Below are 23,552 nucleotides of genomic sequence, written 5' to 3'. Positions count from 1 at the left end.
GGCATGAAGGAATTCGCTGAAACTTGATCCTTTCTGTAGCTTCTTCCCCAGTCCTTAGGGGTGTCTCCTGTCCCCGTTGTCTCCTGTGCCTTTGTTTTAAAAATAATATTAAGCCTCAGACACCAGCTGATTTACTTTAATTCAACATCCAACTTATGTTTGATTTCTTTTCATATTCAAGTGAGCCATCTGGCTTTAATGAACTGTAACTGTTTTTAATGCTGCCTCCAGTTGCTAACATCTGAATATTTCATGTGCTGAAAGGAGATTTGAAATGCAGAAGTGAGACTGAAGAGTCCAAAGTATTTCCAAATCAGCTCTGTTCCAGCAGCACTTGTGCTCCCCTTCCCTTGAGATTTATCAAAAGATAATCTTTGGGGTGCCAGACTGTAGGCACAGCCCTGGCGGGGGCTAATTACAAGTACTCTCAATTTTGTGTACAGAAAACACCAGAGCTGCTTATGAAATCCTGAATAACTCCCCAACTTGACTTGGGCAGAATATCAATCAACTTCAACAGGAGCTGCCAGTATTTGGCATCTTCTAAATCAACAGCCTCTTTGGTGTTTGGGGTATGGTTTTGTGGTGGGGTTTTTTTTGGGGGGGGGGAAGGGGTGTCTTAAATATTTTCACGTTGCAAAAAGAAGATATTTACATCACCTGCTTTAGTTATAGACACTAATCGAGAGCTGAATCCCATGAACTGAAAATAGCTTAATTGCAATTAATTCTGAGGGTACTTTGCCAGGGCTTCACTGTTAGAAACCAGTGGCACATCCCCAGATTTGTTGGACTATGTGCTTTGCTTGGCATTTTTCACAGCGCTGCCTTTGTTTTGGCTCAGCACTGTGACAGCTGATACACTTATGATAGGGCATTAGCAAGGAATATTTTGATTAATGATTATATGATTCTAAAGTATTTTGTTGGTTCTTCCCTGTGTGCCAAGCATCGTGCAGGTTGCCAGTGACATCATCTTCCAGCATTACTTTATAAAAGGTGGAAAAATGGAAACTCAGTCTGTCTGTAGGAGGAAAGTCTTGAGAGAGGGTAGGCTGGGAACATGTGCTTGCATTATCTTGTCCTGCACTGCTTTGTCCTGAGAGCATGGAGGAAGTGTGTAAGGAACCACTGGAGACTGAGAGAGGGTGGTACCTGGGCTTCATTTCTCATAACTTTCCCACAGAGGCTGAGCTGAATTGGGAGTTCAGTTGTGACCTTGCAGTTCCATGCTGAGCACAGTCTTTCTGAGCTGGAGTGCAGTAGGTTAGAAGCATATCACAGGAACTGGCAGCTGAGTTCCCTTCCAGACACATTCCTGGAGCTATAATGAATAAAACTTATTAATATCTTCTACACAGTAGATTTTTGTGGCACTAAGCTACCATTCAATAGGGGCTCTTAATAATAACTCTTGCTACTCTAAAAAAATTTTATTTTCACATGTAATGAAATTTTTTGAAGTCAGCTGTAGTTCTGGTTGTACTTGAGAACTTTCTACAGGACTGAGCACTGCTGTAAGACATTTAATTCTGTTCAAGTTGGTTTATTTTTGTGTGAATGATGCCACCTCTAAGGATTATCACAGAGTTTCCATAGACAGTATAACTATACAAAACTCAAAATTAAAGGCTTTTCAAATGTGTAGGACTTTTTTTTTAAACCATAGTTATTAAAAACGTGTTTATCCTCAGAAGTGCCACCTATGTTTTTTTTAAAAGCTGATTTTTAGTCCTCTACATTATTTCTGGTATCTTGCCTAAAACAAAAAAACCAGGTGCTTCCTAGGCATTCAACAAGAATGCAAAGGCTATTTAAAATTATCTTTTTTTTTTAACAAGAATTTAACTTAATAATCTTGGGGTTAGGGCCACTTCATGCCTCATCTCATTGATTTATATAAAGTTGTCAGTCAAAGTGTGTTGTTATTAAATAAACATGTAACCTAGGCTTTTATTTACTAAGCAACTTTGCTTTAATGGAGAATTCTGTAAGGAAAGAAAACTTGCAGTGCACTCACTGCCAGTGCACTGAACTAGTGGGCTCACTTTAGACCTCTCCTTCCTCGGTTTCTACCATTCATAATGAAATCATGATTTAATAGCTCATAGGAGTAGGTTTGAAAATTGGGTATGAGGAAGAAACTCTTGAATGTGAGGATGGTGAGGCAATGGCACAAGTTGCCCAGTGGCTGCCCCATCCCTGGAAGTGCTCCAGGCCAGGCTGGATGGGACTCTGAGCCAACCTGGTCTAGTGGAAGGTGTCCCTGCCCATGCCAGGGAGGTTGGAATGAGATGGGCTTTAAGGTCCCTTCCAACCCAAACCATTCTATGATTCTATCTTAAAAATAGTTAAAATCACATAAAGATTTTCTTACCAGTTGTTCTTTTCAGGTGTTTTCCAGGATTCCTTCTTGAATGTCCTGGCTCCCAGTAGGATCGAAGGCGGGAGGCAACTCATGACCAGCCAACAGTGACAGCCTTGGGCTCCCCTGCTTCTGGCTGCTCGAAACAACCACCAGGCTGCTGTGGAGATGAATGGAGAACAGCAGTATGATGCAGGTAATAGTCCAGCTGAGCTCCCTGGCCAACTATCCTGAAAAACTTGGCAAGCAAGATGGAAGACAGCTGAGGACAGTGAATGTCCATTGGGCATGTGTCTGATGCTGTGCACTGTACACAGGGAGAAATGCAAATTTCAGTGATTTGGGGTTAGATTCTGGCCCTGGGGCTGTCGTGGTTATGTTTGTTTTTGCTTTACTTCAAAGCAGGATGTGTCACTGGCTTGAAGAACAAAGTCTCACCCACCTTAGGAATTGTGTTTTTAAGAAGCTGTGACTCTCCTCTTTGTGGTACCACCATGAGATGGACTTACAAAAAGCTCGGTGGTTTTAACACTACTATTTTAAGGCATTTGTCTGTCAAAATAGTTAATATTATCTTGTCTGTCCTTGTGTTCATGTTGCTCTTAAATTTTTGACAAGGTTGTGCTGCTGGTTTAAAAAATCAGATAACTGAAGTTGTTTGCTGCCATTGTAATCTGTCCTGTTTTTCTGAAGTGCCTTGGTGTGTCCACTTTGATAGGCTTGTGATATCAATCCCTAACCTGCTGCAGAGGGGTATATTATGATAAATTAGCTCAGGTTTTGGTTCACCTTGAAACACCAGGTCTGGGATGGCTGGGAATACTAACAGCTTTCTGAAGCAGTTCTGGGATTGTACCCTCTTATGGGGGTAGGGACCATCCATTTTTTTCTGTCTTGTTTGCCATGGTTTGTCCCTTGTCCATGAGGAGGTCCCTGCCTGTAGTGTTGGTACAGTTAATGTAAAGCAAATTTTAGTTGTGTAAACAGTATAAACAATTGGATCAGAACTTCATCTGGGTATTAATTTCCTTTGGTACTTGTCCTGCAAGCTGCTCTTCTCATGGGAAAATTCACTATTGGTAGTTTTTGTACCTTTACTTCTTGGAAATCTAATTACTGCCGGTGTTAGTGAAGAAATGTTAAATGTGGGTTTAATCTTTGGTGCTTTTAGGAGAACACTGTCTTCTGCTTTATGATTTTTATTTGTTGTCAATGTTATATCCTCAAATAAGCAAGAAAAGACATCACGAACAAGGATATAGAATGTCTTCAGGCACTTTTCTGCCTTTTTCCTCAGCTAGAGGAAATTGCAGACTTCTGCCAGTGATCATAAGAGAGAGGAACAGTAAGGAGATGTTTAAGTGGTCAGCAGTGGTGTGTTCACAGGCTGATTCCTTGGTACTGAAGCCTTTATTGTCATTTTTCCATCTTCCTCAAAAAGCATCAGAGGACACAGAGTCCTCTCTCACTCTGTGCTTTTGGAATAGCTGGAAAGGGTTTGATACTGCCTTGAAATTACTCAACAGCTATTTTCCTGAGCATCCTTTTGTGCCAGGTTTGAGTACAGGAGGCTGTGAAAAGCAAACAATAACTGACAGGAGCTTTACTTGCTGCATTCAGAGAGTCCACAGAAAATGATGCCTGTGTAAGCATAAGCACATTGGTTTTGTTGTGCCCTCAAATACTGTTTTCTGAAGTGCTTTTGAGTTAGACCTGTCCAAACTACTGCCAGAATATTCCCTTCCTATTCTTTGACCTATGTAATTTTTTCCACTTGATAATTTGTAGCAGTTTTGGAGATTCCCCTCTGTCTTTCTGTTTTTACAGGCTCTCTGCCTCCCAAGAACCCAGACAGTGGTCAGGGTTGTTGGTTGTGATGCTCTTCCACACTACAAGGGGAAAAGACAACTTTAATTCTTGTCACAGTCTTTCTCAGCTGCCGAAATTCCAACCTGTCTTTATTTATTCATGGCCGTGCAGCTGGTATAGATGAAAAAGATTAACTGTTATTAAAATCAGATTGAAATGTATCTACATTTCAGGGTGAGAAACCTTTAGGTTAGCCTTAATTGAAGGTCTTGCAGACTTCAGTGTGATGTACTTTAATGTCCAATGTGACAGCCTTCAACTATATCACATTAAAGATGCATGAAAGTTATTTGCAGTGAGAATTTAACTCAAATCCAAAGATCAAAACAGCCTGGTGTAGACTGTTTCCATTTCAGGTATTTTTAAGGGCTACCTTCCTTAATATTTCCTTGCATTCTTGTGTCCAAATGGTACAATTCCATGTTCTTTCTCTTCCTGTATGTATCAAGAGAGCAGCAGGAAGTGAATCATGATAAAATTCAGAAAGGAAGAGTTAGTGTTCCCAATAATGCTAGTAAAAACAGTGATAAATGGAAAGTGTTGTACCCACCTAGGAAACTGCTGATGCTCTTACAGAGCATTTTCTCACCTCCCAAGTGGGTGACCATTCTCCACAGAACCTCTGTAGGGCACTTCTCAAATTTTGCTGGCGAAAACGTTAGCTTCATTTGAAAGCTTTACTGACAAAGTTGTATGGCAAGGCCAGAGAGATGGGAATTGCATCTGGTTTCTTCCCCTGCCTTTGCCAAAGTTGTGCTTTGCTGCTCAGTCATCCTGTCTGATAGGGAAAAATATGTCTCCGTGTAGTAGAAAGCTGAATTCGTTTAGGACTCGTAGCAATTAAGGATATGGGGAGAAAGAGCATAAATATGGACATCCATGCAGCATTAGATTAATAAATTTTGCTTTAAAATCAAATGCATTAAATATGATTTTGCTTGTTGTCGTCTGTCATATTCATATGCAAGATTTCTCACAGTAGCAAGAATTTCTGGTGTTTTATTGATTTGTATTGATATTTTATTGGTTTTATTGAGTAGTTTGAACTCAGACTGATCAGGATGTTTCATGAGGACATGGGGTCCCTCAGGAATGTGGCTTCCTTAAACTGGTCCTCTCTGTATCTAGGGATCTGCTAACCTGTGAGGATGGAGCTGTGTGAGAGGGTCTTGCAAAAAAATACCAATGGACTAGATCAAAGGCTTGATTTAAGCAGGGCCTGCTCTGCTGCTACTTGTCCTGCCAATAAAACCAGCAAAGTAGTTGGGTTCTGACTCTGAAAGCCTTACCAGAGAGATGGTCCTTCACTGCACTCCTGGGGTGTTTCTCCATTCAGATGTTGAAAAAGAGAGACTTGGTGTCTGAGATTTTTCACGGTTTATGAAATCCTTCCAAACACCACAATTAAAAAACTAATTTACTGCTCTCGCTATGAATCCTCCCACAACATTTCTGCTTGGAGCTTTATTCAGTGAGTTTTTCCTGTTCCACACTGCTCCTGTAAGTGCTGTGCTAAATCACCTGGAATGCTGTGGCAGGGCTGTGTGAAAGCAGCAGATGGTTGGGTTAAAACTATAGCTAAGCACAGCCCTCAGCTGTGTCAGCCCCTGGAAAGGGAGCAAAGCTCCTGAAATCTCCAACTCCTTGTGTTCAGTGCTTGAAGGGCGAGTCTGATCACCTTCTCTCATTTAATTGCAAAACCTTAGTAAGGTGCAAACACAAGCTGAGTTGTACTTTCATGAATGAATGAATGAATGAACAGCAAAAGCTGTGTGTGCTTTTTAAAAAAAAGTTTCAAAAAATCCCTCTGACTCAAGGAAACTGCCTAAAATAAAGCAGGAAAAGTATTAAGTTTGCAATGTGTGTTGGACAGCGATTTGTGATAATTTTTGGTTGGTTTGGCTGGGGGTTTTTTTGTTTGTTTTTCCCATGAAAAATGTGTTTAAAGTGAGCTTTTGGGTGTGCTGGTGAGATTTGGGCACTGTACTGTACAGAGCAATCCGAGCCCTTCTCACCTGGAAGGAAAGTGCTCATTTGGATATGGAACACACAGGCTGCAGAAATCATGGATGAGTGGAATGACAAAGGACCTGCGGTAACTGATCCAGTTGGGAATGGTTTCAGCAGTAGTTAAAGGCAAAGGGTCGCTGGAGCAGCAGGCAAACTGGCTTTCCTTGGAGCTCCTTGTAGCAATTAAGTGGCAACAGAAGTTACTAATTGACCCTTTCAGTGTGTGAAGTGACCTGTGCCTCATTTAAGGAGCTTAACTGCCCCTCAGCCAGTTATCTGATGATAACGGGGCGTTGAAGACTTGGTGCTGCAAGGCTTGGGAAAGCTTCGAGGTCCCTGTGGTATTCCCAGGTGGAGCTGCTGGATTTCAAACTGGTTCAAAAGCACAGAGCAGCCCCGTTGCTTTGTTTCCCTAAAACAGGAGGGCGTTGGACGGTGCAGGCAGTGCTGTTTGGGGCTGCAGGAGAGCAGGGCTGTTGCTGCTGTTGAGCAGCCGGGTGGTTTTTGGTGGGAAGAGACGAGCTGACTGTCTCTGGTCCGGAGAAAAATGAGACAGAATTCGCTCCAGGTCTTGACTGACCCATACATGTTGTGTCCGAGCTGATGTTTGCTCCCACTTTGGTTCTGGAGCTGTGAACTTAAGCATTTTTATGGTCATATTAAAATAAAATTCTGTTTAAATGAGTTAAGAAATCTTAATCTGTTTTAACAACATTTTGCAATGAACTTATATTTTTCTTAGAATGACTTGCAACCAAAGCTTTGATCAGCTTCAACCTAATTTGCAAACAGCTGTGGTCTGTGCATTAGCTTCTTTAACTCCCTCAAAAGTTTTCTAAATAAAACTCCTTATTTATTTCTCCAGGTCATTTCTTCAGTAAATTAAAAATTATCCCTTAAAAGTGATGGTCATATTTAAACTCTGAATCTTTTGAGCTCTGAGGCTTATGAAAGGCCAATATAACCAGCTGTGGTTGGTTAAAAACAACAGAAGTTGGGTTTGGGAGAGATAAGAGCTTCTTTTAAAATAGATGCTGTCATCAGCAGACAACAGCTAACTGAATATACATTTCTGAGTTTTGGGAAATGATACCTCCTAGAGTTACAGTGAGAAGTCAAAGATGAGCTTAACCATCAGTCTGAAGATGGATTGAACCTACTTACACTCAAGACTTTTAGGTTTTTTTAGTCTGTTTAACATATCTCAGACTTTTGGGCAAATATTTGCCCCTTTCTGTTGGCGGACTAGGAACTGTCCTGGAGCACACTTAGCAGGCTGTCAGCACATCCAGGGGTCTGATAAGGGCATGTAGCAGTACTTCATTTGTTATATTTTTTTCCTACTCAAGCTACTACTCCTGGAAAGAACAGTTTACTGCCTGTCCTAAAGAAGACTCAGAGTGTAGGAAGTGTTGGTGTCTTGTAACCTGTGCTGAGCTCTCCTCGGGCTTGTGATACACAGAGATTTCTCTGTTTTCAAATATAAACAAGGTATCAGGTTTCCTGGTACTGAGGGAGGAAAAGCTCCCTTGTTCATTCATAAAGAGAACTATGGTGCAGATGGTGGAATCAGTCTGTAAGTGAAGATGAAAGCTCTGCTTTGGTGTCACGTCACTGCCGTCTCGTTCTGCTGCTGAACCTGAAGCTTTAGTTTGTGTGTTGAGGTTAAAAGTGATGATTGCATGAGGTGGGACCCTCCCTGGTCATCCCACTGTGTGCCTGCAGGAAAAATGTAGTGTGGCTGCATGCTGAACAAAAATAGGGGACCTGAAATCCAACCTCTGCTGGTTTGGCATCTTTTCAGCAGAGGGGGTTACACGTTGGAAAAAATGAGAATAGAAAGGGAGTGAGGAGGTGAGCCAAGAACTGAAGGGGAGACTGGGGCTAGAGGACAGGCTTGACAATAATAGTAGGAAATCTGACTAATTTGTAGCATGGCTCACTCCAGGTGTTTGCTTCCTTAACAGCCCGAGTGAGTTTTGTACTGCGGTTTGAGTGGTTTTAGCACATTTATGGCTTAAATGCATCCCAAAATGAGATTTTCTTGGTCTAAAGAAACTATTACACCTTATGAGCTGGCCTTTTTAATGTGACTAATCTGAGTGGCCTTGGTTTCAGTTATGTCTCAAGCTGTTTTCTTTAGAATTACCCTCAGTCCCTCTCTCTGCTTTTGATGTTTTAGAACATCTAAATGCATACTATCTAACTTAGAAAAGAGGACAGTGATATTTTGATTTTTTTTTTTAGTGTTTCTTTTCAGATCTCTTAATTTTGGTATTGCTGTTTCCTGGATGGTTTTTAATTTAATACACTAACCATCCAATGTGCCCAACGTTTTGAGTTCCTGATATTTGTTGATACAAACACAGAGCTCTTCTGCCTATGTTCTTCCCTCACAAACTGTAAGCAATCTGTGCTTAACCAAAACCCAGGATTTCACTGTTTTTCAGACCAGGTCCAACTTAAGAGTGCTGTTCCCATACAAAGAAAGGCCAGATTGTGTTGTCTGTGTGTTGAAATGTATAACTGACACACACTTGTGTACTCAGACATTTGGAATTCAAGCAGACTTTGCTGTGGCTTGTAGTAGCCTAAAACTTAAAGCCAACAGGTTGCTAAATTAGAGGTGTTTGGCTTCTCTTTCAGATGCTGGTTCCAGTGTGGATGAAATGGAATTCAATTGGGATGAGTATCTAGAAGACACAGGAGCAACTGCAGCCCCCCATGGATCTTTCAAACATGTGAGTAAGGGAGTGTGTGTTTGCTTAGCATGTCCTGCCTTGGTTTTTTGATACACTGAATGTTTAGGGTTTCTTTGAATATGCTGCTGCTTTCAAATCTGGAAGACTAACTAAAATCATGTTACTTACAGTAAAGAGAAATGAGAAATTTCACCTTTTTATTATTGTTTCTCATCTTACTCTCTGAACGTAGTAAGGGTAACCCCATCCACAGGTGCTGAAAGTTCAGGAGCTCTTAGTCTTTTCTGCACCAGAGGATAAGCTTGATTTTTCTCAAGAAGCTCAGAATAGCCAGTCTCTTTCTTCTTTTGGTGCTACTGGACAGCTGCTGTGGAGGTCTTGCTGTAGAAAAGCTGGTGGCAGAATAGTTCTTGAACAGCAGAATTCAAATGTGCTCTCAAAGAAGTCTAATGTTGGATATCAAGGAGAAAATAATAGCTCTGCCAAATACTTGGCTGTAGTAGTTAGAAAACTGATTAGGATAATTGTTGATCACAGGCTTAATGGTTAGGATGAAGTCTTGATAAGCCCTTGTCTTTGCCCTTGGACATCTTTAATCAAATGTTTGATGGTAGAATCCTGGAACACCCTGTCCCATTGGGTGGGATCTGAATGTGAAATCTGCCTGCTTGTCCTGGGTCATCAGTGAAGGTGAGCTCTGTAGGGCTGGTGTCCAAACCTGTTGGTTCTCTTCCAACAATTAAAACACCTTCCAGACTGCCAGCCTGTATCCTTATCCAGCTCTTTACTAAAGTTACTGTTTAATAGTCTTTCAAAGATTGCCTGTGGGTCTTTTACCGTGTCAGTGAGGGTAGTGACTTTTGTGTGACACATTACTTGGAAAGCATCCCATGGTGCTCAGGCTTTGGATCCAGTATCATGACTTTCTGTATTGGAAACTTAAATCAGCGGGAAAGCAGACTGAGATCTGTTCATGAAGGATCACAGGAATGCAAAGGTGACCTGCAGAAGTGCAAAACATTAAACAATCTGTTCAAATATGCAGTTGTGTTAGTCGTGAAGATGCAGAGTAAGCACAGGCTTCACAGAAGCTCTTCTGTAGACTGGGATGTAATTGTAAGCTTTTTGTTGTTTGGTTTTTTTTTTTCAAAATAAACATTCAGGTCTCTCATTTCTGAAGGGAAGGGGCCTCTGCTTGCTTTGTTCTTCCTTAGGGTACTGAGGCTGTGGCAAGAGAGAGCTTACTCAGAGTGGTGGTGTCCGTGCAGCCCACACTGAGGGCCCAGAGTAGAACCAGAGCAAGGGCATTTTGCAGGAGTGTGAGGAGTGGTCTGTTCTCTGATGTGGTTTACCTGACAGGATCTCTGTTAAGGAAGCCTGCTGTCATAGCTTGGACATGATACAACTAATTGTAGTGCCAGCTTTACAGTGGTGGCCAACTGAATTAATATTATAGCTGCATTTTGTTAATTAGCAAGAGACAGGCTTTGAAAGCTCACAACCCCTGTGCCAACCCAGCTGTGTCACGTCATGGGTCTGCTGGCTGTGGCCATGCTTGGTAAAAATACAATTAGCTTTAAAAAATCCCCATTTTTAATTGTTATTAGTCCCTACATGTGAGGAGCACAGTGCAGTTTTGCTGGTGCAGGTAACGTTGTGCTGGAGAGTGGTTTAGTGAGCAGGTGTGGGCAAAGCCCAGCCCTTTGCCCAGCCCTGTCCTGCTGCCCTGGGGGCTTGGGGGGCCAGGACTGCTGCAAGGGGTCATCAGTGAGCGTGGAAATAGTTCCCTGCGTGTTCAGAAACAGAACTATCAGGCATTTGTTAGCAGAGTTCCTTAGAATTTGTCCAGACACCAGTGTTGATGTTCTCTGTAATAAGGTTGGCATAAAATTTTGAGGAGTCAATGCTGACAGTGAATTGACAAGCAGAGAGAGGAGTGAGTGTATTTACATCAGTGTCACATCACCTGGATCGTGCTGTTAATAGAAATGCAGGAGTGCAGGGTCACATGCTCGGGGTTTGTGCTGTCCATTAGAAGGTAAGGCGTTGGAAAAGGTAGAGGAGGAGAGTCTCACTGCCTCCCAGTGGAGAGTGACAGCCTGTCTGTGTGATGAAGCCCTAAGAAAAGGTTAGGGTGATTCCAGGGTACATTAGGTGAGTGATTTCCAGTGGAGAGCACACAGGCACTGATGTGTCTGTGCCAGAGACTGGTGGTCCCTCCAGTTGAAATCTGTGGTGTGAGTTGCTTGACTTGAAGAATGACATATTTAATGATCCACTGTCAGGACAGGTAAGAAGGAAATACTTTTGTACTCTCAACAAAGCAGAGTGGAAAAATCTAAGCTGAAGAATAGTCTTGGCACAAGAGCAAACGAATGTGTATTACAAATTAATTAATTAATATAAATACATTTTAGATGGAATCTTAAGGGTTTTGTTTGGTTCTTTTTAAATACTGAAGCAGTGAGACTGTGACCTCCCATTATGAGTAACAAGTGAGAAATACCTGACCTGTGTTGCAGGAGAGAGTACATGTTCAGATTAAGAAAATGTAATCTATTGTTACATAGCCAGTGTTAGCAAAGCTAGATGAGAGAGAAGACCTTTTATATTTTGCTTATATTAATTCTCAGAGTTTTGCCTTGCTATAAGCAAGATGCATTGGAAAATGTAAGCTACTTCTCAAATTAAGCATGTTCTAATGTTTAATTTGTTAGCATTTTCAGAACTGAACGATATTGAGATCAAAGTGACTGTTTTACCTACAGTGTAGCAGAAGAAAGAACTTAGCAAAAACCTAGAGCTGCACTGGATGCCAATGTTGTCATCCCCCCTAAGTCTACACTTTGTCTAGAATTGTTGAATGCTCTATTTTAATTCCTCTCTGCTACTTCTATACATGTGTAAACACGTATTAAAAATAACCTGGTGTTCAGCATCATCTGAACACACTTATTTGCTGTGTGTTCTTGCATGCTCTTAGTATTTTGTGTGTGTTCTTTATCACTCTCCTGAGCTGAGCTGGACCCCCAGCTCTGACCTGTGCCGTGGCACAGATGGGGAGATAGGACCTTCTGGGAAGGAGTGGTGGGACCTGCCTGGGCAGTGCAGTCACTGAGCACTCCTGGCCATCTCAGCCTGCCGTGTGTGCAGCAACAGGCTGCCCTCTCCGACCCACTGCTCCAAAGAAAATCCTCTGGAGGTTCCCAGCCTGCCCTGGTCCCTCAGCACGCCTGGAGAAACCGAGTGTTGTGCTTTGAACTGCTCAGCGGTGTCCAGGAGAGGGCGCGAACAGCTGCTCGGTCCGCGCTGTAATCCCAAGGGAACATCCCTGCCGGCGTTAGGAAAACGCACCTGGCTGCAGGGAAAGCTCCTTCTGCTGCTCTTGGGCTCCTTGATTGCAGCTCTCTCTGCCGTGAGGCTTTGCTGAAAGGTCGGGTATAGAGAGCTGCACAGATTGCCCAATTCCTCACACTGTGTCGAGCTCAAGGCTTATCCCTTGGGAGCCAAAATACGAAGTCTTTGGGAAGACAGCAAGACAACTGTCTTTTTTTTAAGAGTCACCCTCTATAATACCACTTCAGGATGCCTGCAGGTATTAGAACCTGCTGATTATGTTTTCAAGAAGAGGTGTCTCTAAGTGAAGGATATTAACCTGAAGGATGTGAACAGTTAACAGAGGCATATGCTTTTCTTTCTGATGTGGTTCTCTTAGTTTTATTTTTAGCAAACCAGTACGTGCTGGCTGATGAGACTGTAAAAGCTATGGCAGTTACTGAACTGTCAGTGCAGAACTGGGAATAAATACCCCAGAAAGTGTCTACTCCATTTGCATCACGCTGAAAGCCTTTCTTGCAGTTGATTCAAAGAGGAAATGAAGCTTGGGACCACTTAAGAAAGAAAACACCAGTTACAGTCAGCTGAGAAGAAGGGATTGACATGTCAGAGTTTTAATTAGGACTGAGGACCTAAACTTAAGCATAGATCAAACATACTACAGTGAGAGCAGAAGAGGCTCTTTCTGCTCTTTCAGGATTGTTTGAGCTAAGAGAAGGTAGGGATATGAGAAACTTATTGTTTTGCCTTCTCTTTTTAAGGTCACATCTCAGCATCAGTACTGTGCAATCAGATTCCTCACCTGCCCACAGCACACCCACATACACACAGAGCACTCACACCATTTGGTGCTTTACTGTGTCAAAGCATGAGTTAACTCAAGAACACATACTGATTATGTTCCGTGCAATTTATGGAGCAATGCTAGGTACAGAATTATTTAGATTCTTGGATAGAGGCATTCAAAATCCTTATTCTGCAGTTTGTGAGTTCTTAGAGGAGCTCAGTGGAAGGGATGCTGATATTGTTACCTAAAGCATGTGTAGGTACTTTAAACAGGCTCTTTGTCCAAAGACCTTGAAAACCACAGTTTAACACAACAAGTCAAAGTCATGATCCTGAGTTGGGCCTTTAGTTTTGCTGAGCTTGACAGCCCAGCTGTGAGCAGGAAAGGCTTTCAGTGGTGAGGGAGGTATTGTTCAGGGTAGGAACATGAATGGCAAGGTGTTGATTTAAGGTTGAAAAGATACTCTGAAATGCAAAGAAGATTTCATGAAGGATGATTCTATTCATTCCAATTTGGGTCCCATAAATGTGATGAAGTTGTTTCTCTGAAGACACTGGATGGAATTTGCCATGAGGTTTTTTGCTAATGAACTGTCTAAACTGTTCCCTCTGTTGTTCAACAAAGTTTCTGGGAGGTGCTCAGGTGTGATGATCTTCCTCTTCAGGTGGATACAAGTTTGCAGAATGGTTTTGCCCCTGGAATGAAGCTGGAAGTCGCTGTCAAGTCTGACCAGAACACCTACTGGGTAGCCACCATCATCACTACCTGTGGGCAGCTGCTGCTGCTGCGCTACGATGGGTACGGGGAGGACCGCAAGGCTGACTTCTGGTGCGACATCATGACGGCTGATTTGCACCCCATCGGCTGGTGTGAGCAGAACAAGAAGATCCTCAAAGTGCCTGAAGGTATCAGCTCTGTGTGCAGAAGGGGGGGGGTACATACAAAAGTGTGCTGTTGTCCTGTGGCAGCCTGGCAGGCAGCCTGCAGGGCTGCTGGTGTGTGCGGGTGGTGGCGTTGTGGGGACAAGCTGAGGTTATCTGCCGTGTTTTCCTGACATCCCATGGCTTACATTAGGAGATTGCTCCTTCACCAGAGAGGAGCTAGGTTAATTTCAGAACTTTCAGAACTAATTCTTACAGAGGCTTGTGATTATCTTAATTATCACCCACCAAAATCTACTGCTTTGTCATTTCCTTCAAAAATGTTGTTGTTTTTTTCTTTTTTTAAGATGTTACTGGTGCATGGCAGATTCTTCTGAATTAGGCAGCACAAGGGTGTGATAACATCTCGTGTCTGAATAATCTTTATCTGGCGGGAAGAATCACAGTCTTTTTTCTTCCCTTCTCACGTAGGTATCAAGGACAAGATACCTGACCAGGAGGAGTTCCTTCAGCGGGTGCTGAAGGGAGCGTGCAGTGCTCCTGCCAACCTGCTCGAGGGGGTGAGTCCTGCAATGTGCTGCATCCTGGTCTTTGTCTTGGCCTTCCCCTTCTTCATTAGGGGAACCACTATTTGGATTGTCAGTTCCCTGTTTAAGTTTAGGGAGCATTGTAATGTGCTGCTGACCATAGCATTCCACTGTCTAATGTTTCTTATTTAGACTATTTATTTTTGCTAGTGTTGCCCTGAAACATATCTGTTGCTGCAGGTTTGGGCTCTTCCTTAATCCTATCAAAAGAAAGATCTTCTTCAACTCCCTTAGGTTTCAATCTTCCTCCAGTTCTGCTCCTCCATGTTGTCCCCTTTCTCAGTTGACTCCTTTCACTTCAGATTGTTTTGTTCTGTTTGGGTTTTTTACTAATGGGCAGGTTATTGTTTTACTTAAATATCACATCTTTGCTAGTGAAGAACCAAATTTTTATCCCCTCCTCTGCACTTAAATAGTATTTGCACCTCACGGTTATGAAGTGCAGAACGTAATGGTTTCTTGAAAATGCCACTGACATCTTCATTCCAGCTAACATTTCTGTCTTGCTGTGTTTCTGTCTAGTCATCTTTGTATGTTGGATGACTCAGTTTTAGAAAGAGGTTATGCATGTTTCCTTCGAACCTTGAATACAGAAGTGATAACGCCTCTGACAATGATAATGAGGATGTAAGTGAAATGTGTGACTGCATCCACAGGCAGTGAGGAAGCTCTGATGCAAACAGCAGTGATTCTGAACATTGTCATTTCTGTCCTGTGTTAGTAAGAGACGTGTATTTCTTCTGTTTTCATACTTTATTTATGAAAAAAAAGAAGTGTGTATAGAGGTGGAAGTATGGGCTTCGTTTTGTTCTGTCGTGCAGAATAATTGTATTCTTTTTGTAGCTTCACAGAGGGAAAAATCCATTGGATCTCATTGCACCAGGCTCCCGACTAGAACTGCAAAATATCCGGGATTCCCTGGAAGCCTGGATAGTCACTGTGGTAGAAAATGTTGGGGGGAGACTGAAGTTGAGATATGAAGGACTGGAGGATTCTGACAAATTTGACCAGTGGCTGTTCTACTTGGACCCTTTCCTTCACCAAGTGGGTTGGGCAGCCCAGCATGGATATAGTCTGCAACCACCTTTAGGTACTTCAAAACATCTATTTTTTGTATATTAGCATATTTTATTTGATGATCAGAGGGTAGAGAATGCTACATGCTGCTTTAGTGCTCCGAATCTGCCCTCTGGGTGCACATGGTGGTCACATAATCACTGTGGGATCTGACAAGTATTGTACCTCATAAAATGTAAGTGGAAAAAAAAATAATCCTTCAAGACTTTTCACCCACTCATTCAGAAGGTGCTAAATGGCTTTTGCCTGTCAAAACTTTCCACCTGTTTGTGGAACAGGAGGAACTGAGGAAGGGATTGCCTTCACTTTTAATTTTATTAGGTTTGTATTCCTGGGGGTGAGAAAGTCTTAAGGTTTTGAAGCGCTGCTCAACAGGAGGAGCTTTTGCAGTTGTGACCCTCAAGTCCACTGGATTAATTTAGACACTGTTTAAAGATATGAAAATATCCCTTAAAAAAAGGAATGAGTGCACGGAAACTGAGGCAGAGGGTGGGACAGGTGGCTTATTTTTCATGTCAGGGCTGGTCCTCAAAGGACTGGGGCATAAAATGGCAGAAACACACACGGTTGACTTACAAGCTGAGCAGTGATGTAACGTTTCCTGATGAAGGGAAACCTTGGGATAAAGCTGGAAAATGTTGAGCATTACCCTAAAGCCTTTCTGCAGGTGTACATTTAAGGTTCTGGCCCACTCAGTGCTACTAGTTGAAGAAGTTCAAGTTGTTTAGAACAGTTGCTTTTGTTGTGTTTTTTTTCGTTAATGTTTTCCCCTCACAGCAAGAAGAAATCATGCTGAGGAAACCAAACCAATCCTATTGGAATGACTGAGCATCTGTTTTTACTAGTGCTTGACCAATCTCTGCTGAATCAGGATTGTGAACAGGGAGGTGCCAAATCACTGCCAAGCACCAGATGGGGGGATTCCACAGTACTATTTAAGTGATTAGTGTCTTTTAAAAAGTTATTAGTTAGCTACTGGATTTGTTTCCTTTTTGTGTCTGTGTAAGAGCTTTGAGACACTCCCAGGGATCTTTTGTGCATGATGGCACTGCTATGAGTAGTTTCTCTTCTGTCAGAGGTGTGTGGCCTGCAATTGCAGATGTTAAAGGAGTAACTTATACGTCTGGAACAGGCTTGTGGAACATTTCTTGAAATTTCTGCTTGCTTAAGCGTAAAACCAGCTGGATTATCCAGCTGGGGATTTGTTTTCTTGTCATATGTTTCTCCAGAAGTTTTCCTTGGTGTTGATGTGATCTTTGTTCTCTCAGAAAAAGCAGACTGGGCAGTGTATGGGTGATACAGTGTTGCTTGTTCAGTTCCTCTTCATAAAAAGGCAAATGTTGAAGAAAGCAGTACATTTTTGAGAAGGAAGGCATTTGCACAGGTTCTGAACAGATAAGAATTTAGCAGTTAGAGGAGCACAAATCAAACTCTTGGCCTTATTGCTCTGTGTCTGAAGGAAAAGAGGAAGGAAGGTGACTTTATTCATTCTTTCCCTCTCTCTTTCCTCAAGCCGTTAGGTCCTTGAGGAGTGAAGCAGATTGGCAAGAGATCCTGAAGAAGGTGAAAGAGGAGGAGGAGGAGTCATCCGTTCCTACAGATCTTTTTAAGGTAGTTTAATGCTGTTGATGAATCCATGAAAATGTTATATTCCTAAGAAACAGTTCAGGGAAGTCAGTCACTTACTTAAAATTCTTTCCCTGTTTTGTTTTGTTGTTTTTTTAAATTTATTTCCTTTCTCCTTCTAGTTTAAAAATGTGAGGATAATAAAAAATAATCATTCTACTATCAATTCTTGATAAGTTAGACGATGCACCCATCACAATTCTGATGTTTTATAAAGGCATCTCCAGTTGTTGGCCCTCTTTGGTCTTGCAGATAAGTGTCCTTCTGGAGGACACTCAGATTGTTGGATTACAACAGTCTCTCTAATTTTTTATAATAGTAGTAAAAAAATTGTAACATATTTTGAGAAATAGGAATGTAAATTTAGTTCTTCAAGTTCTTAATTCATTTTTCTCAGCTTTGTTTGGACCTCTAAGCAGAATAGAAGAGGAGGTGCTGCAGCTCTTGAATTTATTGGGTCATACATAGAGCAGGATATACATAATTCTGAAGAAGGAGCCCTGTTCTGCAAGTTTTTGTTAGACTGAAAAGTGAGGCTGTATAGTTCTTATTTAGTGTAGCTCATGAGTGGTTAGAGGAGTGCTAAAAGTTAGAGGAACAAACCCCAGAACATCTCTGTTGACTTACCAGACCACCTTGTATTGTCAAATCTTGTTTCTGTGTGGAGAATGTCAGAGGAGGAAGTGGCAGGACCTCAATTTCCTAAAACTCACTGAAGACTGTCAGTCTCAGAGGGCATTGTTGGCCTTTTCACTTGGGGAAGTTGCTGGTATTCCAACAGGTTGATTTCTTAGAATGAGCTAATAAAACTTAAGTCATCCTCTTCAGCTGATTTATGTAAGGTACGTCTCTCTTTTGATGGAGAAAGGCAGGTAATCACACTGACACCTCATTTTTCAGGATAAACCTGTGATTGGAGTGCATTCATTCTCTGAAGGCATGAAGTTGGAAGCTGTGGATCCAATGGCTCCTTTTGTAATCTCTCCTGCTACAGTTCTTAAGGTACCAGCGTTCTTAAACTAGTCCTGCTAAGATTCAGTACTACTACAACTTCTGTTCTTAAGTGCTCAGGGAATTCTCATTAACTGATTATCTTAAAATCTTGAACTAGTTTCCAAATGAAGTATTTTGTATGTCTCCCTCAGGGGACAGGCTGCCATGATAAAGCAGCCTGAAAAGTTCCATAAAGATACAGGCTTAGAAGATCAAATTACAAGAATCGTCGAACCCAGGCTTTTAAAATTGATATAATCTCTTATAATCTGAGAATCCAGTTGAAGATAGATTTTTGATCTTTTTTTTTTGTGCAAAAGTTGTGTCATTGCTATGTAGATATGACATTTTGTCATTACTATGTACCTATGACATTTAGATGACCAGATTTAAAAGTTGAAATGAAAACTCTCCCAACATAATCAGGTCTTATTTTTCTTGCTATTTGCTTACCCTGCTTCTGTTTACATCAGCAGTGGAGTGGGTTTACTTGTGACAGTCCATCCTAGGACACAGCCTTGTTGAAATAAGCAGTTTGTTATTATGGAATAGTAAGAAGACCACAGACACTAATTCCTCTGCATTTTTCTCATGAGAAAATTTCATGTAGTGCTTGATCACCTCATTTTTAAAGTGCTTATACATTAACTTTTGTTATTTATATTTGTTAACTTTCTGGATAATGCAGAGGAATCCACTGGTTTATAAATCCCATAGATTCTTCTTTAATTTTTTTAATCCTCACAGTATTTCAAGATAAAGAGTTAGTATCATACAATATTGCTGTTTACTAAAGTTAACAAAATGAGGGAGGGGGAGCAGTAGATCAGAACCTGCTACTCACCAGACCCCGTGGTTCTCTTTTACCTGACTCCAGGTGTTCAATGACAAGTATTTCATGATAGAAATTGATGACCTGAGAGCAGACCGTGCCAGCAGCCAGTCGTACGTTTGTCATGTCAACAGTGCTGGGATTTTCCCAGTGCAGTGGAGCCTGAAGAACGGCCTGAACCTCAGCCCCCCCCCAGGTATGTCTGTGCAGCCCTGTCGTGCTCACCCCTCCCCGAAGGGAGCAGGTCCCCAGTCCCCACTGCTCTGTTTAGGACAGCACTTCTGCAACACAATTACATGTAGTAGAACAAGAAAAGATCAAATTTGGACAAACAGGAGCTTTGAGTTAGTGAAACTGAAGTTTCCTGGGTCTAAGCCTGGATTTGGGAAGATGAGAGAGGCTGGGGAATGCTGGTCATTCATAAAAACCTGAACACTGGAACGAGTGGTGTGTGTGTTCCAGGGCTGAAAGAAATGTTGATTTCAGCCTTAATTGACATGATATCAGAAGCCTGTAGTCTTTGCATTGGATTTTTGCTTCTGGTCAGAATGGAACATTGTTATGATTATTTTATAATATTTTTTAGGATATCTTATCACTTAGAAGTTAATGAACTATTTTTTTATCAAGGACCTATCAGGCACTGTAGCAGATTGCTGAAACATTGCTTCGGGACATAAGGGAATAGGGGAGTGTTCCTCAGCTGCTGAAATATTTATTCATTTTCTCAAAGTGGAAATGTCAATGGTATTGTAAAATCAGGGAGTCAGTTCTCTGATTCACCATCTCAGAATTCAGAATGTTTTGTTTTAGTTGCTCCTTACATCAGAGGAGCAACGACCGTAGGATGTTTGTCTCCTGCCTTTCAGGTAGGAAAAAATACAAAAAGTGGCTTTGCTTGATCAGCATTACCCAGAATTTTGCATGTGAAAAATGAAATCTCACTTTGTGGGCATGTGACTGGAGCTGACGAAGATTTTAAGTTCCTGTTCTTGTAGTCCCTTGCACATGGTGGGCGTTCTGAATTGCGTGAGGTCTCAAGAGCCCTACTGGGACTGATAAAACTGAGACAAATAAATAGATCCTTCTGTGGTTCAGCCCTCTCTGAGGGGGTAAAAGTCACAGAATAGTTCAGGTTGGACTGGTGAGGCCACACCTCAAATCCTGTGTTCAATTTTGGGCCTCACTACAAGAAAGACATTGAGGTGCTGGAGTGTGTCCAGAGAAGGGAACAGAGCTGGGGAAGGGTCTGGAGCACAAGTCCTGCAAGGAGGGGCTGAGAGGGCTCAGCCTGGAGAAAAGGAGGCTCAGAGGGGACCTTCTTGCTCTCTACAACTACCTGTAAGAAGGATGTTGTAGCCAGCTGGGGGGCGGTCTCTTTTCCCAGGTAAGAAGTGACAGGATGAGAAGAAATGGCCTCAAGTTGTGCCAGGGGAGGTTTAGGTTGGATATTAGGGAAAACTTGTTCACAAAAAGAGTTGTCACAGATTGGAACAGGCTGCCCAAGGCAGTGGTTGAGTCACCATCTCACATATTTAAAATATGTGTAGACATGGCATGGTTGAACTTTGTGTGTTTAGTTTGTCATGGTAGTGCTGTGTTCTTAGACTGGGTTTAAGATTTTGTTGGATTGCTTAAACCATTGTCACAGGTGTCCCTTGTAGGGGAGTGGAATAACTGCAGCACTTGTGTACTTGCTGATTTACTGCCAGCCTCAAACTGACATGGCAGCACACTTCTGCTCCCTCTTCCCTTCAGTTCTTTGCTTTTATTAGATCACAGGGAAGCCAAGTATTTCCCCCAAGAAGAGGATAATTTTTCTTGGAAGGATGCTGTGTCTCCTGGTGGCCTCCTTGTTAAGAGTCTTCCCTTCAAACATAAATGCAGATCTATGGCTGTTGGCAAACCTGATGAGCCTCTTGGCACATCTGACTGCTCTCTTTAATGACTTAGTGTTTAGCGTGTCTTTGAGAGAGCAGTATGTTGATATTGTGCACATTTTGACTGCTCTGTTTTAAAGAAAAGTAAAGTTTCAGAGCTGACACAACAGCAATTGCAGAAATCTTTCCTGAATTTCATCTGTACCCTGTGAAAAAGGGTGAGAGTGCTTCCCTGTGCTTGAATTGCTGCCCTTGTCTGCTTAGCAGATGTACTTTATTCACGGTTCAGGTTGCTGTGGCTGCCCTCAGGTGGCTGAGGAAGCTGTAGTCAGCTGACAAACCTGAGTGACCCGAACAGATCTCAGTGCTCTGTATTTCATGTCAGTTTGAATGGAGTCTCAGGCTGTTAAACTCTAACCCCTTGGCTTTTCCTTCTCCTAGGTTACCCCGGGCAGGACTTCGACTGGGCAGACTACCTCAAACAGTGCGGTGCTGAGGCCGCTCCCCAGAGCTGCTTCCCCTCGGTAAGGTTCTCTTCCGGAAAAATCTCTTGTGTTTTGTGAATGACACTCTTGATTCCAGAGAGAAGAAACTTTTCCATGTTTTTGACTTAAATTACCTTTCCAAGTAGAATAGACTATTTCAGTTGAAAGGGACCTACAATGACCATCCAGTCCAACAACCTGACTCTCTTCAGGGCTGACCAAAAGTTAAAGCGTGTTGTTAAAGGGTGTTGTCCAAATGCCTCTTAAACACTGGCAGGGATGGAGCATGGACCACCTCTCTGGGAAGCCTGTTCCAGTGTTTGACCACCCTCTCAGTAAAGAAATGCTGCCAGATGTCAAGTCAGAACCTCCCCTGACACAGCTTTGAACCATTCCCACACGTCCTGTCACTGGAGATCAGCACTTCCCTCTCCTCTTCCCCTCCTCTGGAAGCTGCAGGGAGCAGTAAAGTCACTCCTCAGCCTCCTTTTCTCCAAATTGGACAAACACAGAGTCCTGAGCTGCTCCTCACAGGACATTCCTTCAGCCCTTTCACCAGCCTTGTTGCCCTCCTCTGGACACATTTGAGTGCCTTAACACCTTACCTGGGATAGCTCAGGAAACAGAAGAGATAAGAGAGTATAAATGTATGTGAACTGAAGGTGCATGCCAGTTCCCTGCTTAAGGAAGCAGTGGACCAAATGTTTCAGTTGCGATAATGCAGATTGAAAATAAATGTTTGTTTTGTGAAATTGAAATGTGGAGGAGCCTGTGGAAGAGTCACAGAACAGCATCAATTGTTGGCACTCCTGTAATTGTGGAAACAGGGCCTTTCAATAGACTTTATTTTCGTTTATTTAGTGTGCTCTTTCAATCTTCCATCCTTTCAGCTTGAAAAATTAATTCCATTGTATTGATCAATACCAAGTCATCTTAAATTAGTACCAGATAATCATTTTACATTAATCAGTGCCTGAAGGACTTGCAACATTTTGGGCTTTTGTTGGTTCAGTGACAGTATTGCTGTCTCCCAAAGCACAATACCTTGTCAAGCAGAAAAGGGTTCTATAAACACCTGCCTTCCAGTTCCATTTACAATACTTGGGCTATTGCAGTGCTTAGGGGAGAAATTAAAATGAATAATCACCATTTTTTGAAGAGGGTGTTGCTGGCTATGAATTCTTGTTGCCCTTGTTCTGTCTTGTAAGCTGTGGCATCTTAGAGCAGGTCATTGAATTTATTATCCCTTTCTGAGAAGAGTTGATCACTGTAGGCTAGTTCCAGAATTCATAATGTATTGATCCTGTAATTATGTTGCAGAGTGGCTCTGGGAGGAAGAGTCCTCTGTCTGGCTGCTACTTCTTATCTTTAATTCAGGAGCTTCAGAGCTGGATAAACATCCATTCGTATGTTTGGGGGATTTTTTTTTTAATAAATGTGAACTAAGTTGGTGAATAAAGTAAGATCCTACTTATCAAAAAAATTTAAAATTAAAAGAAAGCTTCCTATGCTGTCTGCCAGAACTCATTTGGATGAGGCAGGAATGTTATTTGCATACGTAAAGTGGATTTCCAAGCTAACACGATGGAATAGAGAACCTGGTCAGACTATTTGTCAGACTTATCACTTGGGTAGCAAGCAGCAGAGAATTCCTGATTGCTGAGAATGCACTCAATCCTTCCAGTGAGTCTCAGCATCCTTATTTTTTGAGAACAAATATGTTCTTTTCTAGGTCTGTCTGTAGAGTTTTTTTTAACTTAAATTCTTCATAGTTCATAATACATCTCATATTCAATGTGGTAATTATCTGAAATCTTCTCTGCCTGCCTGAGTATCTTTCTGTGTTGTTCAGCACTGAGGTTTTTGTATTGCTCCTGTTCATGGCTGTTCATATCACACACACACAATTGGTATCTTACTGAAGTGTCCTGGCTATCTCCTAGTTAACTTCTGACCATGGCTTTAAAGAGAATATGAAACTCGAGGCTGTGAACCCAGTTGATCCTGAAGAAGTTTGCATTGCTACAGTCACCAAGTTGAAAGACTCCTACCTCTGGCTTCAGCTGGAGGGTAAGCCTGATGTGGGAAGAGCAAGTAGCACTTGCATTGGTTCTTCTGTAAT

At 42.1% G+C, this 23,552-nt stretch overlaps 1 protein-coding gene across 4 annotated transcripts in view; it reads left to right on the top strand.

Moving 5' to 3' along the window:
• Positions 1-23,552, top strand: part of SFMBT1 (Scm like with four mbt domains 1) — a 155,936-nt gene that overhangs the window by 115,161 nt on the left and 17,223 nt on the right. For 3 of the 4 annotated variants that reach the window (XM_039379144.1, XM_027726845.2, XM_027726853.2), the window contains 10 exons: positions 2,394-2,561; positions 8,891-8,985; positions 13,734-13,974; positions 14,422-14,510; positions 15,381-15,627; positions 17,128-17,225; positions 18,141-18,242; positions 19,111-19,261; positions 21,387-21,469; positions 23,374-23,500. In XM_039379144.1, coding sequence (XP_039235078.1) covers positions 2,534-2,561; positions 8,891-8,985; positions 13,734-13,974; positions 14,422-14,510; positions 15,381-15,627; positions 17,128-17,225; positions 18,141-18,242; positions 19,111-19,261; positions 21,387-21,469; positions 23,374-23,500 — 1,261 coding nt within the window. In that variant the 5' untranslated portion in view covers positions 2,394-2,533. Of the gene's footprint in view, positions 1-639; positions 1,051-2,393; positions 2,562-8,890; positions 8,986-13,733; positions 13,975-14,421; positions 14,511-15,380; positions 15,628-17,127; positions 17,226-18,140; positions 18,243-19,110; positions 19,262-21,386; positions 21,470-23,373; positions 23,501-23,552 lie in introns of those variants that run through there. The other variant, XM_039379151.1, reaches the window with a different exon arrangement.

This window comes from Pipra filicauda, unplaced genomic scaffold, assembly GCF_003945595.2.
Source record: "Pipra filicauda isolate LSUMZ 115617 unplaced genomic scaffold, ASM394559v2 scaffold103_size3290846_pilon, whole genome shotgun sequence".
Classification (NCBI taxonomy): domain Eukaryota; kingdom Metazoa; phylum Chordata; class Aves; order Passeriformes; family Pipridae; genus Pipra; species Pipra filicauda.
Note: the sequence above shows the minus strand (reverse complement) of the source record. Positions and strands in the feature narration are given on the sequence as shown.